The 13,231-nt window shown below is 59.7% G+C and overlaps 5 protein-coding genes across 5 annotated transcripts; 3 read left to right on the top strand and 2 right to left on the bottom strand.

Annotated features, from left to right (window-relative positions):
- Nucleotides 1–581: 581 nt before the first annotated feature.
- DCS_03447 (50S ribosomal protein L14) lies at nucleotides 582–1,062 on the bottom strand (the record flags this gene model as incomplete). Its single annotated transcript, XM_040800766.1, has 2 exons — nucleotides 582–877; nucleotides 981–1,062. The coding sequence occupies 2 exons, from the start codon at nucleotides 1,060–1,062 to the stop codon at nucleotides 582–584; spliced, it is 378 nt and encodes a 125-aa protein (XP_040655799.1).
- Nucleotides 1,063–1,233: 171 nt separating this feature from the next.
- On the top strand, nucleotides 1,234–4,226 carry DCS_03446 (uncharacterized protein; the record flags this gene model as incomplete). The annotated part of the gene is made up of 3 exons (XM_040800765.1): nucleotides 1,234–1,342; nucleotides 1,420–2,027; nucleotides 2,091–4,226. The coding sequence occupies 3 exons, from the start codon at nucleotides 1,234–1,236 to the stop codon at nucleotides 4,224–4,226; spliced, it is 2,853 nt and encodes a 950-aa protein (XP_040655798.1).
- Nucleotides 4,227–4,639: 413 nt separating this feature from the next.
- On the top strand, nucleotides 4,640–5,479 carry DCS_03445 (uncharacterized protein; the record flags this gene model as incomplete). Its single annotated transcript, XM_040800764.1, has 2 exons — nucleotides 4,640–5,335; nucleotides 5,381–5,479. 2 exons carry the CDS (start codon nucleotides 4,640–4,642, stop codon nucleotides 5,477–5,479), a joined length of 795 nt encoding a protein of 264 aa, XP_040655797.1.
- Nucleotides 5,480–7,934: 2,455 nt separating this feature from the next.
- Nucleotides 7,935–8,576, top strand: DCS_03444 (uncharacterized protein; the record flags this gene model as incomplete). The annotated part of the gene is made up of 1 exon (XM_040800763.1): nucleotides 7,935–8,576. One exon carries the CDS (start codon nucleotides 7,935–7,937, stop codon nucleotides 8,574–8,576), a length of 642 nt encoding a protein of 213 aa, XP_040655796.1.
- Nucleotides 8,577–9,656: 1,080 nt separating this feature from the next.
- Nucleotides 9,657–12,107, bottom strand: DCS_03443 (putative beta-1,3 exoglucanase precursor; the record flags this gene model as incomplete). The annotated part of the gene is made up of 1 exon (XM_040800762.1): nucleotides 9,657–12,107. The coding sequence occupies one exon, from the start codon at nucleotides 12,105–12,107 to the stop codon at nucleotides 9,657–9,659; it is 2,451 nt and encodes an 816-aa protein (XP_040655795.1).
- Nucleotides 12,108–13,231: the final 1,124 nt, after the last annotated feature.

Raw genomic sequence — 13,231 nt, 5'->3', positions numbered from 1 at the left:
CCGTAATTGGACATGGCTAACGCGGGTGAAAGAAATTGTTTTATGTTTGCTGCGAATGCGGCAACATCTTCGACTGATATGTTTCCGCATCGATACCCATGTTGGCGGACAGGGATAACATGGCCGGAGCGAGCATGCATTTTCATTGCGGCGTTTGGGGATGGCCGGATTGGCGTATGGTGGGCTGCATCGTCCAACACGGCCAAGCAGCTTGGATGCGCTGTCTTGAGCCGGATGGAGACTTGTTGCTCTTTCTTTGTTTATTTAGCTTCATCAAAATCACGACACACTTGCACGCACCACTGCACTCTACTTAACTCCTTGAATGCCATGATGTGTTTTTGCTTCAGTTCCCATGGGGATTTGAGCTACCCGCCATGATGTGTTTTTGCTTCAGTTCCCATGGGGATTTGAGCTACCCGCTCCGACGCCTCGAAAATGCCAAAGGTGCACGAATGTAGTCTACAGGTTCTTTCCATCATACATCGGGCCGCCACACGCATCGATGCCGTGCCTGCCCCGGCCTCGGTGGCCGTGCCTTGCCCTCGTGCCTAGTCCTGCCCGAGAGAGCTTGATCATCTTCATGCCTGCATCGGGGCCATGGAGAGAATCTTGCTCCACTTCTTGCGCTTCAGCTCGGCGCCCACGACGCCGTTGATGCGGGAGCCGACAGGGTCGCCGGACTTGTTGAGCAGGACGCAGGCGTTGTCGTCGAAACGGACGACGGAGCCATCGCGGCGCTGCGTCGGGTAGCGTGTGCGAACGACGACGGCGTGGCGGACGTCGCCGCGCTTGACCTTGGCGGCGGCCGAGATGCCTGCCATGCCGGACGAAGAGGCGCCGCGCTGCTCCTGGACGACGACGACGATGCGGTCACCTGTTCGAGCACGCAAGGATGAGCCGTTAGCACCATTCCTTGCCGCTGCTGTCCGCCGGCGACGGCGTGCTAGGCTTGGGCCTGGGGATTCAATCGTTCGTACCGATTCGAGCATGGCGCTTCTGACCGACGACGAGGGCGCACTCGACGAGGGCGGCACCCGAATTGTCGATGCAGTTCAGCATCGTCTTGTTGGTCTCCGTTAGCCGACGACTCCTCGTCATCTCGCCAAGGCGAACTGGCGCCGGTCGCTCACCGGCATCTAACCTACCTTTAATTGAATCATGCTGGCGTCCGCCTGTGGCGCGAGCGAAGAAGCTTGATGGATGTCCACACGGCTCACGGCATATCACGACATGGAGGTGAATGCCTGGAAGGGTACGGAGTATGGTGTTGAGATTTCGATGCTCGTCACGTGCCATGACCCGTGCTCAGCCATGCTCGTGGAAGCCTCCAAAATGGCTGGTATGCATTGCAGTGGGGTTGGAGGGGGGGGAACGTAGGGTGTCCTATGCACGCCAATCATGCCCCTGTAAGTACAGTACATCGTCCCCCGGCCAGCTGGAGCCTCGTGTTTCTGGGCTCTCAAGGCTGCACCATAGCCGGGGGCGATTCTCGCCTTCATCGTCTTGCTGCCCACCACCTGCTACTACCCATCTACTATTACTCCTTTCCCATTCCTGCCCCTTTCCTGCACTGCTCTATTCGAGAATGGCATAATTCCTCGGGTATTTTTTACCGTTCCTTCCTGCGTGCTTTCGAGGCAGAGGAAGGCAATCTCGCTCCTCCATTCGATTTCCTCTCCGCCATTGTTCAGGCCAAGAAACGAATCCTGCAAGCCATCATTCGCCCTTCTGCCCACAGCCCTGTCTCGCCAGCTTCTGCCATCGGGGGAATTCGAGTCAGGAAGCATAGCGGCCAGGGAAACGAACCAGATCCGCCATTGAACATCATCTCGCTGCCGCTTGGCTCGACGACTCGAAAGGGGCCTCGTAGCGAGCCTGCTTCACCGGAGGTCCCTTGCCCTTCCTTGGCTCGGGTCGAAATGCCGCTGCCCAAGGGCAAGACGGCCCCGGCGGGACGGCCCCGGCTAACGCTGGCTCAATTGGCCGCCTACGACGACGTGCTGACGGACGCGCTCGTCGACCACGTAAGTGAAAGACGGGCGAGTGGAGGCTCACGGCTGCCGCACCATCGGAGCTGACGCACGCAGGTGTTTTACTGGACGACGATCCCGAAGAACCGAGCGTCGTACCATCCCTCCCGCGGCATTCGCGAGGAGGCCATGGGCGACATCATCCAGAACGAGCTCGTCCTCAACAAGGACACGGAAGCGGGTGAGCGCAGGCTGCTGGCCACCGACGGGCTCAAGCGCTTCCTCAACAGCCTGAAGACGGAGCGAGAGAAGGAGGACTTTCGGCGTCATCTGCGGCGCTATCTGCGGATATACCTACCTGATTGCCCGTGGGAGATTAGCTCGACGAACCGATACACCATTGTCAGCCACGAGGCCTGCGTGACGGCCCGACGGTACATCAAGCGCAACGAGTCGATCAAGTACCTCTCCGGCATCCAGGTCAACATGACGGCCGAGGAGGAGAAGGACATCTCGTTGCGGAAGAAGGACTTCAGCATCGTCTTCAGCTCCCGCAGCAAGTGCGCGAGCCTGTTCATGGGGCCGGCCCGGTTCGCCAACCACGACTGCGACGCCAACGCGAAGCTCATGACGACGAGCCAGGCGGGCATCGAGATCATCGCCACTCGGCCGATCGAGGTGGGCGAGGAGATCACGGTGACGTACGGCGAGAACTACTTTGGCGAGAACAACCGCGAGTGCCTCTGCCAGACGTGCGAGAACGAGCTGCGCAACGGGTGGGAGCCCGAGACCGGGTCCGCCGTCGGCATCAAGCCCAGCGTGGAAGAGGCCGAGAAGGTCGAGGCCTACTCGCTGCGCCGGCGGCGACGAGACGACAGCATGGGAGGCAGCATGTCGAGAACGTCGTCGGTGACGCCCGTCATCCGCCCGCGAATATACAAAACGAGACGGAAGAGTAATCCGTGCAACAACGGCAACGAGGCTTCGCCTGCGGCCTCCTCGCCGGCGCCGAGCGTGGCGACACCCGGAGGTCGAAAGCGACGGCTCGACGCAATGGCCACGCCGCCGATGACGCCGGCCAAGCGGCGAAGGTATCTGGTGCAACCGCTCGTCGAAACGGCGGCCTCGCGCGGGAGCTCCGTCAGCTACGCCGCGGCCTCCTGCATTGGCGGGGACGGAGAGGCGGCGGAGACGGATGCGACGTCGCCGGAGAAGGAGAGTCCAGACCGGGTCATGGACGATGCCACATCGCCGCCCGTGGGCGAGGGGAACGACGAGGGCACAGCGGCCGCCGCTCTCGGGCCACCATCTCCCGAAAGCGTTCAGGAACTTCGGTCGCCGCCCTCGTCGCAGCCAGAGATGGAGCCGCGCGCGGACAAGGCGGCACCGGTGATGGAGACGACGAGGATGACGGCCATGTCGATCGACTCGATCCTCAACCCGCCCATGGAGGAGGCAACACCCGCCCCCGCCCCCGCCCCCGCCATTCCGGCCGAGGTGGAGATGGAGAGGGCAAGCATCGCCATGGCGAGCATCGAGACGGCCGAGGATTCGGTCGAAGCGGTCGTGGAATCGCAGGAGGCAATTGTGCAGCAGGTCAAGGCTCGGGTCAAAAAGTACACGCGGCGGGTATTCATCAAGCAGACAACGCCGCCGGCGCGACACCGCACCCGCGGCGACTACGTGCTCACGCCGCTGCTGCTGTCGGAGCCCGAGATGGCATGGGTCAAGTGCACCAACTGCACCAACTTCTTCGTGCAGCAAAACGCCTACGTCACACGGGCGTCGTGCCCGCGCTGCGAGCGGCACTCCAAGCTCTATGGCTACATCTGGCCCAAAACGGCCAAAGCAGGAGCCGGCGACAAGGAGGAGAGGGTGCTCGATCACAGGACCATACACCGCTTCCTCAACCGTCACGAGGAGAACAGAGCACGAGGACGGAAAGCGACAGGACCGGAGGCGGAGACGGAGGTGGTGATGGACGATGGAGAGGCGGCCAGACGGAAGGCGACGAAGGCAGGCCAGATGGAGACGACAAGGGTGGTGAAGAGGACGACGACGACGAAGACGAAGCCGATGAAGAAGACGAAGCCGGTGAGGACGGTGAAGAAGAAGGCGGTGCCACAACAGAAGCAGGAGAATCGGCAGACGCAGAGACGGGAGAAGCAGGCAGAGGCTCCGGCGGACCATGTCGCCGGCCTTCGACGGAGCAGTCGGGTGTGCCGGACAAGCAGCAAGCTGCGGCATCGATAGACCAGAGCGTCGACAACCAGCACTGTATTCTATGAAATGTCGTGCGAAGCTTTGGGTCCATCCCGACGGGTCGACCTCGTATGGTCGTACGTCCCTTGAGGGCAACAAACGAGGCGACGGGCGCAACTAGACGCAGTTGGGCGCAACTGGGCGCAAATGGGCGCATCCGAGTCGGTCCTATGAGCCGTCTTCGAGGAGTTGTCTGCACCCGGCACTCGGCACCCCAATGGCCAAACGCCCGAGTCTCTCGTTGGAATGGTCGTCACCTGTGGCGTCAAGCATCTGCCATGTGTTTTGCTTCGTATAGCGGCCTGTACTCTTCAACTGCTGCTCTTTATTGCACATGCGCAGTACGTATAAAACAAAGTCAATTGCCCCCAGTGAGCGCAAGCCGTCTTTCCTCCCCCCGAATGATGTGCATTCAAGCCATCGTCATCATCACATCACCAACCGCATCACCAGCCGCATCACCAGCCGCATCACCAGCCGCATCACCAACCGCATCAACAACCGCTTTCCCAACTGCATCCTCGACGACGGCCAACAAATCATTCGTCTTCATCATCACCTCGCATTCATACGTGCACCTTCACCCTCCCCTCTCCGTCACCGAAATGGCGCCCTCAGCGACGACAACATCGGCAAAGGGCACGCCCGCGGCGCCGCCGAGACCCCGATGTCGAGTCACTCTGCACCTCCTCCGGCACGGCTGCGGCCTCATCGCCTTCGGTCTGCTCTTCGGCTTCGTTGTCCCCATGACGCCCTACCCCCGCCTCGCCCTGACGGCCCACATTCAATTCTGCGTCGAGGGCACCATGGTCCTCGCCGCCGGCCTGCTGCTGCAATCGGACCCGTTCGCGTCCGGCAACGGCAAGACGCGGCCGCTCGCCGACCGCTTGGGCCCCCGACAGACGACCCTCATCTACTTTGGTCTCTCCAGCATCTGGATCACCCTCTTCTCCGAGGCGCTCAACGCGTGGTGGGGCACCCGTTGGGTCCTCACGCTCGCTCACGAGGCGGCCGGCCTCAAGGGGGACACGGCCGCCGTCTGGATGGAGGAGGTCGTCAAGCTCTGCCACTGGCCGCCCGCCATGCTGCTCGCTACCGTCGTGCGTCACGCTTCCCTCCGCCCTTGCTTGCCTGCGTCTCCATAGCCGGGATCGCGGCGAGTGATGATGATGATGCTCCTGCTGACCGACGAGGCCTTGCCACAGTTCCCCACCATCCTCTACGCCCTCTTCGACGAGGACTGAGGAGAAGCCGTGTACGTCGATCGACTTGCTCATCACCCGCATCTGATGATCGCCATCCGTGTAATCTACAATCGAATGAATAATTCTCGCTACGAGCCCTGTCTCGCTCTTGTCCACCGCTTCGCGCATTCTCTTTTGGACCTCTCTGCCCGTAGTGTGCTCGTCGCCCACATCCCCGGATCTCATGGCCAGATAGCCGACAGCAATGCCATTGACCGCCAGTTTTCGTCATCTTTTGTGTACAGTGCGTTGGCGTGCGACGATATGCTTGCCCCGGACGGCAGATGAGTATAGGGCCGTGGACTCCGGGAAACACTGTGTATGCTTTCTTGTAGGCATATATGCCCAACAATATCATGTCTGCCTCATGCAGTAGAGTCTACTCATCAAGTGGCAATCACGTGATTGTAGTATTAAGCACACCGTGCATGTACATACAAGTACGCAAGTCCTATGATTGTTTCTCCTGCCTCTTGAATAAAGTCGGTCAAATCAGGCCATCGTCATGCGGATGCGGCCTTGAGGGACGGAGACCGCTGAAGGCCAAGCTCGCCGCAGAGGCCCCGAGGGGAGAAGAAAACGAAAATCTGCTGTATAAAAATAGAAAGAATTATAAGATAAAGAAGGCCATCATAATGTAGGTGTTGCAGGCAATAAATGTTGGCTCGTGGGGATGAAGCTGAAAATGGCAGGAACGGGAGGAGTGCATGCAGACAAGTCGGCCATGGCGTACCTCCCCTCTGCACCTTCATTACTACAATGGAAGGGAAGAAAAATCTTCACTGCTCCCTTAATCCCTTTCTTCAGTCAATCAATCAGTCAACCCATCATTGTCAACACCTTAGCATCGAGTTCGTATCTCAATACCTATCCGATCATGGCTTCTGCCACTGCAATCCCCCTCCTGACCCCCCGCTTGATCGGGGAGGACGGCGTACCCATGAAGCCCCAGTTGATCTGTCAATGCCTCGGCAATCTATTTACAATGAAATCAACCCTGACGAGAAATATGTTGGCATTGGAGACCTACAGAAACGAAGGCTGAAATGTCGAGACTGTCGACGAATCCAAGCAGCTTGCGCACTCATGGCAGGCTCAGAAAGGCCTCTGGCATTTTATGTCGAATGAGATTTATTCTGGATCTCATATCACAACATCGGTTCTGTCGCAGCAGCGGAGACATCAGCAGTGGCAGCAAAATCATCTTCGAGAGCCGCAGCAGCAAGCCATACCACACAGCCTAACAGCAGTTCCAGAAACAGCACACAATAACAAATAGCAACAGCAATAGTAGCAGTCAACGGTCGTAGCAACGGCTCTAGCATCAACTGCTTCAGCACCGGAGACATCAACAGCGGCAGCAAAATCATCGTCGACAGCCGCAGCAGCAAGCCATACAGCCCCAGTCTAATGGCAGTTCCAGAAGCAGCTCACTATATAAATAGCATCAGCAATGGTAGCAGTCAGCAGTCATAGCAACGGCTCTAGCATCAACGGCTTCAGCAGCGGCTCGGACAGCCCAAGAAACCCCTCCAACAACAAACGGCATCAGCAGCAGCCTCTACCAAGATGCTCTACGCAACACGCCATCTTATACTCTGCCCTCTGATTCAAGCTCCGATCCTCATTGATCTGTCTCGCTATATATGATTGCCTTTGCTGTGACAAACCAGCGGATATGGAAACCGTTAAACAGTGGGTACATCATCATGGTGGAACGAAATGCATCCTTAACCCACTTATGCGCCTCGTAGGAACAACCTAGTCTTTGCATGGTCCATGATATGTCGGCTACATGATCTCTCCCTTTGGCCAGAAAATGAAGGTTGCCTTCGGCTAGATATAAGCGCCAACTCACACCCTGATACGGAGTACTTTGCAACGAAAGCAGGGGTGGTGCTACCTAAGCGCCGTGCACTTACAAGTCTGATATAACATCATGTAAGTACTCCGTAGAGTTGCATTGAATGGTTACATTTCAGTATTGCAACTCTGCTCTGCCCCTCACCTCCAACAACTTTACTCTTTGTTGGCTGCATTGTTGGTTCTATGGCAATCCATGGTTCTAATGTCTCACCAGAATAAACAAAGCAGTTGCAATACTAATACATAAGAGTTGAACAAGGAGATATCGAATATCCTGTACCCTAGATATTCTATCATGGTATTACCTTGAGCAGCCCGAGCAGGAGCAGGTGCAGCAGCAACCCCAACATCAACACCAACACCAACACCAACGTCAACACCATCACCAACAACATTACCAACACACCAACTTTACCAATACCAACACTAATGCACCGCCATCACCATCACAAATATCAACACCAACGACAACATCAACGTCATCACCGTCACCAACACCAGCTCCAGTAGCGTCAGCAGCTCCAGCACTCCGACTATTAGCACCACCGCCAGCAACACCACCGCCAGCACCAGCAACAATGCTATCAGTATGAGAAGGAACAAATCCAGCAGCAGATCAAGAAGATCCAGCAGTTTCAGTAACTTCAGCAGCAGCTCTAGCAGTAGCTTCAGCAGCAGCTCCAGCGGTAGCTTCAGCAGCAGCTCTAGCAGTAGCTTCAACAGCAGCCTTAGCGGTAGCTTCAGCAGCAGCTCCAGTGGTAGCTTCAACAACAACTCTAGCAGTAGCTTCAGCAGCTCCAGCAATAGTTCTGACGGCAGCAGCAGCTTAAGCAGATCCAGCAGCTCGAGCGGCTCCAATGGGTCCTCCAGCAGGAACGATAGTAGCGGCGGCGGCGGCTCCAGCAGCACCAGAAACAGCTACGACAGGAACTACGACAGTAGCATTGGCAGTTTGAGCAGATCCAGCAGCACCGGAGACAGCTACGACAGAAACTACGACAGTAGCATTGGCAGTTTGAGCGGATCCAGCAGCAATAACAGCGCCTCCAACAGCAGTAACGTCAGAGGCGGCTCCGGCAGGTTTTCCATCAGCAACAATAGTAGCAGCAGATACAGATCGAACAGCTCCAGCAACTCTAGCTGCTGCTGCTGCAACGAATACTTGACCAACAGATATAGCGATAGCGACCTGCACAAGATGCCCTACTTCTTATACTACTCTATCCTCTAAATTAAGCTCTATCATTTCTCAATTAAGTTCTGAAAGCTTATCCATTCATCGTGATTGACCATTGCTATCAAGAGAGGTTTAAGAGGAGTTCAACTACCAACAAGAGGAAGTCAAGCTAAATAATAGGAGAAACGCAACAAGTAGACACGAAACCACGACTAGAAGTGAACCAATACGAGAAACAGATCTAAAACAAGGAAAAGGACAAAACTAGAGTAACCTAACGAATTACGATTCCTCCAACGGGCTAGCATCGCAACATTTGCGGGTTGCTCGTGAGCAGGGGCCTCCGTGCTGGGTCAAGAAAGGGGGAGCACTCACCCTCGTTCCGAGACAGCAGCCGAGGGCGTCCCCATGAAAAAAACCATGTCTCAGTATTTGTTCTTTTTTCCCTTCCCTGCCATCTTCTTGCCGGATATAGTATTATTTTTTGCGCTGCATCACAGAGCCTTTTGATTGCGAGGGCGAAGCACATGCAGTTGCACTCCGTATAGAGAGCGCTGCCGCACAGCGCGTCAGGTATCGCAAAGCGACAAAGTGCAACATCCACTGCCCACTCATTGAGGCGCATGTCCTAGGCTTCAGGAAACCAAAACCGTTCAGTAGCTCGGTCGTAGACGGACCATCAAATATCTATAAACGTGCCCTACATTTGTACAGCTGTCGAGAGAACGCGGCGCGAACAAATCTTCCTCCCCATCGCCTCCGATGCTCGGCTCTCCTGCCGAGCGAAACTGGCCGGCGCTACATGTCATAAAACAAAAGCACAAAGACCCTCAGCCTTATGCTGGGGAACAAGAATAAAGCAGAGAACCAAAGGAAACCGAGGATGCCGCGTCGTGGAATCGTCGCGGGCGGCCTAGTCTGCCTCGCCTCGACCTGCACCCGTCAACCTGGCACTCCGCATCCTCAGGGAATCGGGGACGCCGTGACGAAGACCGTCGTCGTCTTCATCGCGGAGCCGCAGAGAGCCGGCCGCGCGGCACGCCCATCGGCCGTCGGGGCCGTCAGGGCCGTCGCCTTCGTCCCTTCGGCCTCGGGGGCCGTGACGCTGCCGCCGGGCACCGTTCGATCGGCGCTCTACGACGTCTCAAACGCGGCCACGGCGGCGCAAAAGTTGTTCCTGTTGTCCCTGTCCAGGACGGCGGCCTTGCCGTCGAGCGTGACCATGGAGACGCTCGCCTTCGTGCTGATGGCGAACATCTTGACGCTCGACCCGTCGACGGCGATCACGTCGTCCTGGCAGTCGTTGGCGTTCACGCACGTCTGCTTGTAGTTGTCGAAGAAGCTGTACAGGCCACCGCCGTATATCAAGATGTCGCGCGAGTCCCGGATGCGCACGCCCCACGTGCGCGCGCACCTCTCCGTCGTGCACTGCGAGAAGTCGGGATCCGAGTAGGCGGCGTTGGTCGCAAAGGGCACGCGCGCATCCGGGTTGCCCTGCATGTAGGCCGTCTCCGTCTGTATCGCCGACATGTACACGTTGCGCGCCTTTGTCAGCTGGTAGTTGGACAGGACGCTGTGCTCCGACGCCGTGCCCCACAGCCAGGCGCCCTTGGTGCTCTCGATGAGGACGCCGCGGCCGTTGTAGATGTTGATCTGCGCGTGGTCGGCCAGGTCGAGCTCGTGGTCGGCGACCCAGAACCAGACGTTCTCGAGGTAGGGGCTGGCCGAGGCCGTCACGTGCATGAGCATGAAGGCGCCGAAGCAGGCCGGGTCGGGCACCGTCGTCCGCTCGGGCGTCTTGACGCACCTGTCGGACTGGAGCCCGGTGCCGGCGGTGCCGCCGACGCGGAAGTGCACGTCGAAGAGGCCGGCCGAGCCCTTGGTCTTGCCGGCGACGTTGAACTCCATCAGGATGGCGCCCGGCTGAGGGCCGAGCGTCTCGAACATGAGATCCTGCATCTCGACGTCGCCCACGTCTCCGGGGTTGCCGACGCGGAAGACGGGCTTGGGGTTGTGCTGATCCTTGAAGCTGGCGTTGCCGCCGGCGAGGATGAGGGGCCAAATCTCGCCGACGACGCGGACGTTGGCGGGAACCTGGACCGTGTCGGTGACGACGTAGGCGCCGTGGTCGAAATAGACAATCTCATCGGCCTTGACCTTGTCGAAGACGGCCCGGATGGCTTCCGTGTCGTCCGTCCGCCCGTCGCCGACGGCGCCGCTGGCCTTGACGGAGACGAAGCGGGAAGCAGGCACGTCGCCGTACTGGGGCTTGCTCTTGGTGACGATCCTGCCGGCCGAGTCCGTGAGCGCCGCGGGCTTGCTCGCCTTGGGCCGGGGGCCCTGGCCGGGGGAGCCGTCGGCGCCCCTGTAGGAGCGACCCTGGGCCCACGAGGCGATGACGCCGCCGCCCTCGAGTATCGTCCGCTTCGTCGCGCCGTCCTGGACGGCGGCGGCGACGTTGGACGTCACGTCGACGTTGTCGAGGACGAGCGTGCCGCGGGTCCCCTCCTCGGCCCGCTTCGGGCCGTAGACGGTGGCGACGCCGACGGGCGTGTTCGCGATGGTGCTGTCGAGGAGCAGTACGGAGCCCACCAGCTGGAGCGGGTCGGCGCTGGTCATGTCGATGCCGACGCCGCAGTTGTTGACCGAGATGCCGTGGAAGGCCCAGACCCAGTTCCAGCGGATGTAGATGGCCGTGCCGCAGTCGTTGAAGCTGAGGTTCCGCGTCGTGAACTGCTGGTTGCCGACCCACATGCCGAAGCGGCCGCCGTTGAAGGTCAGGTCGGTCATGAAGCCGCCGGAGCCGTTTTCCATGAAGATGCCCTGCTGCCTGTTGTCGTCGCCGCGGTCCCGGACCATGTTGAAGACGATGTTCTGCAGCGACGTGGCCTGGGCGACCTGCCAGTGGATGCCCGTGCCCGTCGACATGGGCAGGGCCGTGAGGTCGATGATGAAGTTGCGAACCTGGCGGAAGAAGTTGTTCTGGTTGGTCCACCAGTTGACGCCGCCCGGACCGTACGGGTTCGAGTCGATGACGGCGATGCCGACAAAGTGCGGGGCGGCCTTGAGCGTGGGCATCGTCTTGAAGTCACCGACGAGCTGCGTGTAGTAGTACTGGATCACGGGTCTCGAGACGACGTAGGTGCCGGGGGGGAAGTAGACGAGGGCGGGCGCCGTCGTTCTCGAGTCGCAGCCCTCGCCGCAGCGCTTGCCCGCCGTGATGGCGGCGTTGATGGCGTCGGTGTCGTCGGTGCGACCGTCACCCTTGGCGCCGTACTCCTTGACGTTGCGGAAGACGGCATAGGAGGCCTCGTCGCCGAAGGCGGGGGCGCCGTTGCGGGCCACGTTGGACAGCCACCACTCAGTCGACTCGGGCGCAGGGGGCTCGAGCTTGGGCTTCGTCACGTTGCGCGGCGCCGTAGCGTTGGCGCCGAGGGTCGCCGCGTTGTGCCTTTCGTGGCTCGTCCAGCGGACGGCGGTTTCGTTCGTGCCATGGGCCTTTCGCTTGACGCACTTGCCCGAGACGGCGGGGGAAAGGAGGCCGAGGGCCAGGACCGAAGCGGCGAGGACGCTTGACAAGCCCATGGTGAGCGAGGGCGGTGGGAATCACGATTGGTCGTGGTCTGGGGCGCCTTGTCAGCTCGTTTGTGTCGAGGCAATCGGTTGGTTCCGACGACCTCAGGCGGGCTCGAGACCGAACATGGACGAGGCGGCATGCAGGGGAAGAAGGGGCGTGGGGAGGAACAGCTCGGTGCGGGCGAGCGCAGGGTCGAACGACACGGCAGGTCTCGCCACGGCAGGTCTCGCCACGTCGAGGCAGGGTCCGAAGCGATGCGTCGGGCAAGGAGATGGGGGTATGGCACGCACGAGGGGGGGGGGCGAGGGGGAGCTGGACCTTGCCGGGGATATGGGGTTTTGGGTGGCAAAGGAAGCAGGAAAGGGAACCGGACGGTGCGGGACGTGCTGTATATAAGGGCAAGGGCCGGATGGGATGCGTCAGAGTGCCGATGGGGAGGTCGAGGGGGCAAGACGGGGGGTGACGATGGCCAGTGAAGCGAGATTGGTCACGACGACGACGACGATGCAGAAAGCCGTCACGCCGCACTTGCAGCACGCGCACGGGACCGGCTCGGGGCTCAAGGCGAAGCAGAAGCGGCCAGGGGCGAGCGAGCGACGGCGACGACTTTCTCCATTCGGGCCGCCCCCAAGAGCGGCTCGGCCTCGCAGACGATGGAGGTGGCCGTCGCAGGCGTCGTCGTGGGCGTCGTCGTCGAGGTGGTCGTCGAGGCCATGCACGGCGGTGGTGGTGATGAATGGCATCGACATCGCCTGCCGTCACGCACACGGCATGAAGCACGCGCAGGGCGGGCGGGACAGGCCAGCGCAAGGCAGCAGCCGAATCGAGGCAGCGGCCCGGACGCGGGGTTGCATTCACTCACCAGCAAGAGTCGGCCGAGGCGTGATTCGAGCCTTGGCAAAGCTATGGCGAGGATGGTCGTGGGTGGTGTGGCGGGAAACGGGGAAGCCTAGACGGACGGCCACCGTCGTGGCGAGGACGACGATGACTACCGTTGGTGGTCAGGCTCGTCGGGCTCGCCGACGACGGAGAGCGGAAGAGGAGCCTCCACGGCGGCGTGTAAACGAGCGGCTCGGGCTTGCGTCGGCGAGAGAGTCGTCGGACGTGGTCGATGGGGCGTGCGGGATCGAAT

The sequence above is a fragment of the Drechmeria coniospora genome, chromosome 02 (assembly GCF_001625195.1).
Source record: "Drechmeria coniospora strain ARSEF 6962 chromosome 02, whole genome shotgun sequence".
NCBI classification, from domain to species: Eukaryota; Fungi; Ascomycota; class Sordariomycetes; order Hypocreales; family Ophiocordycipitaceae; genus Drechmeria; species Drechmeria coniospora.
Note: the sequence above shows the minus strand (reverse complement) of the source record. Positions and strands in the feature narration are given on the sequence as shown.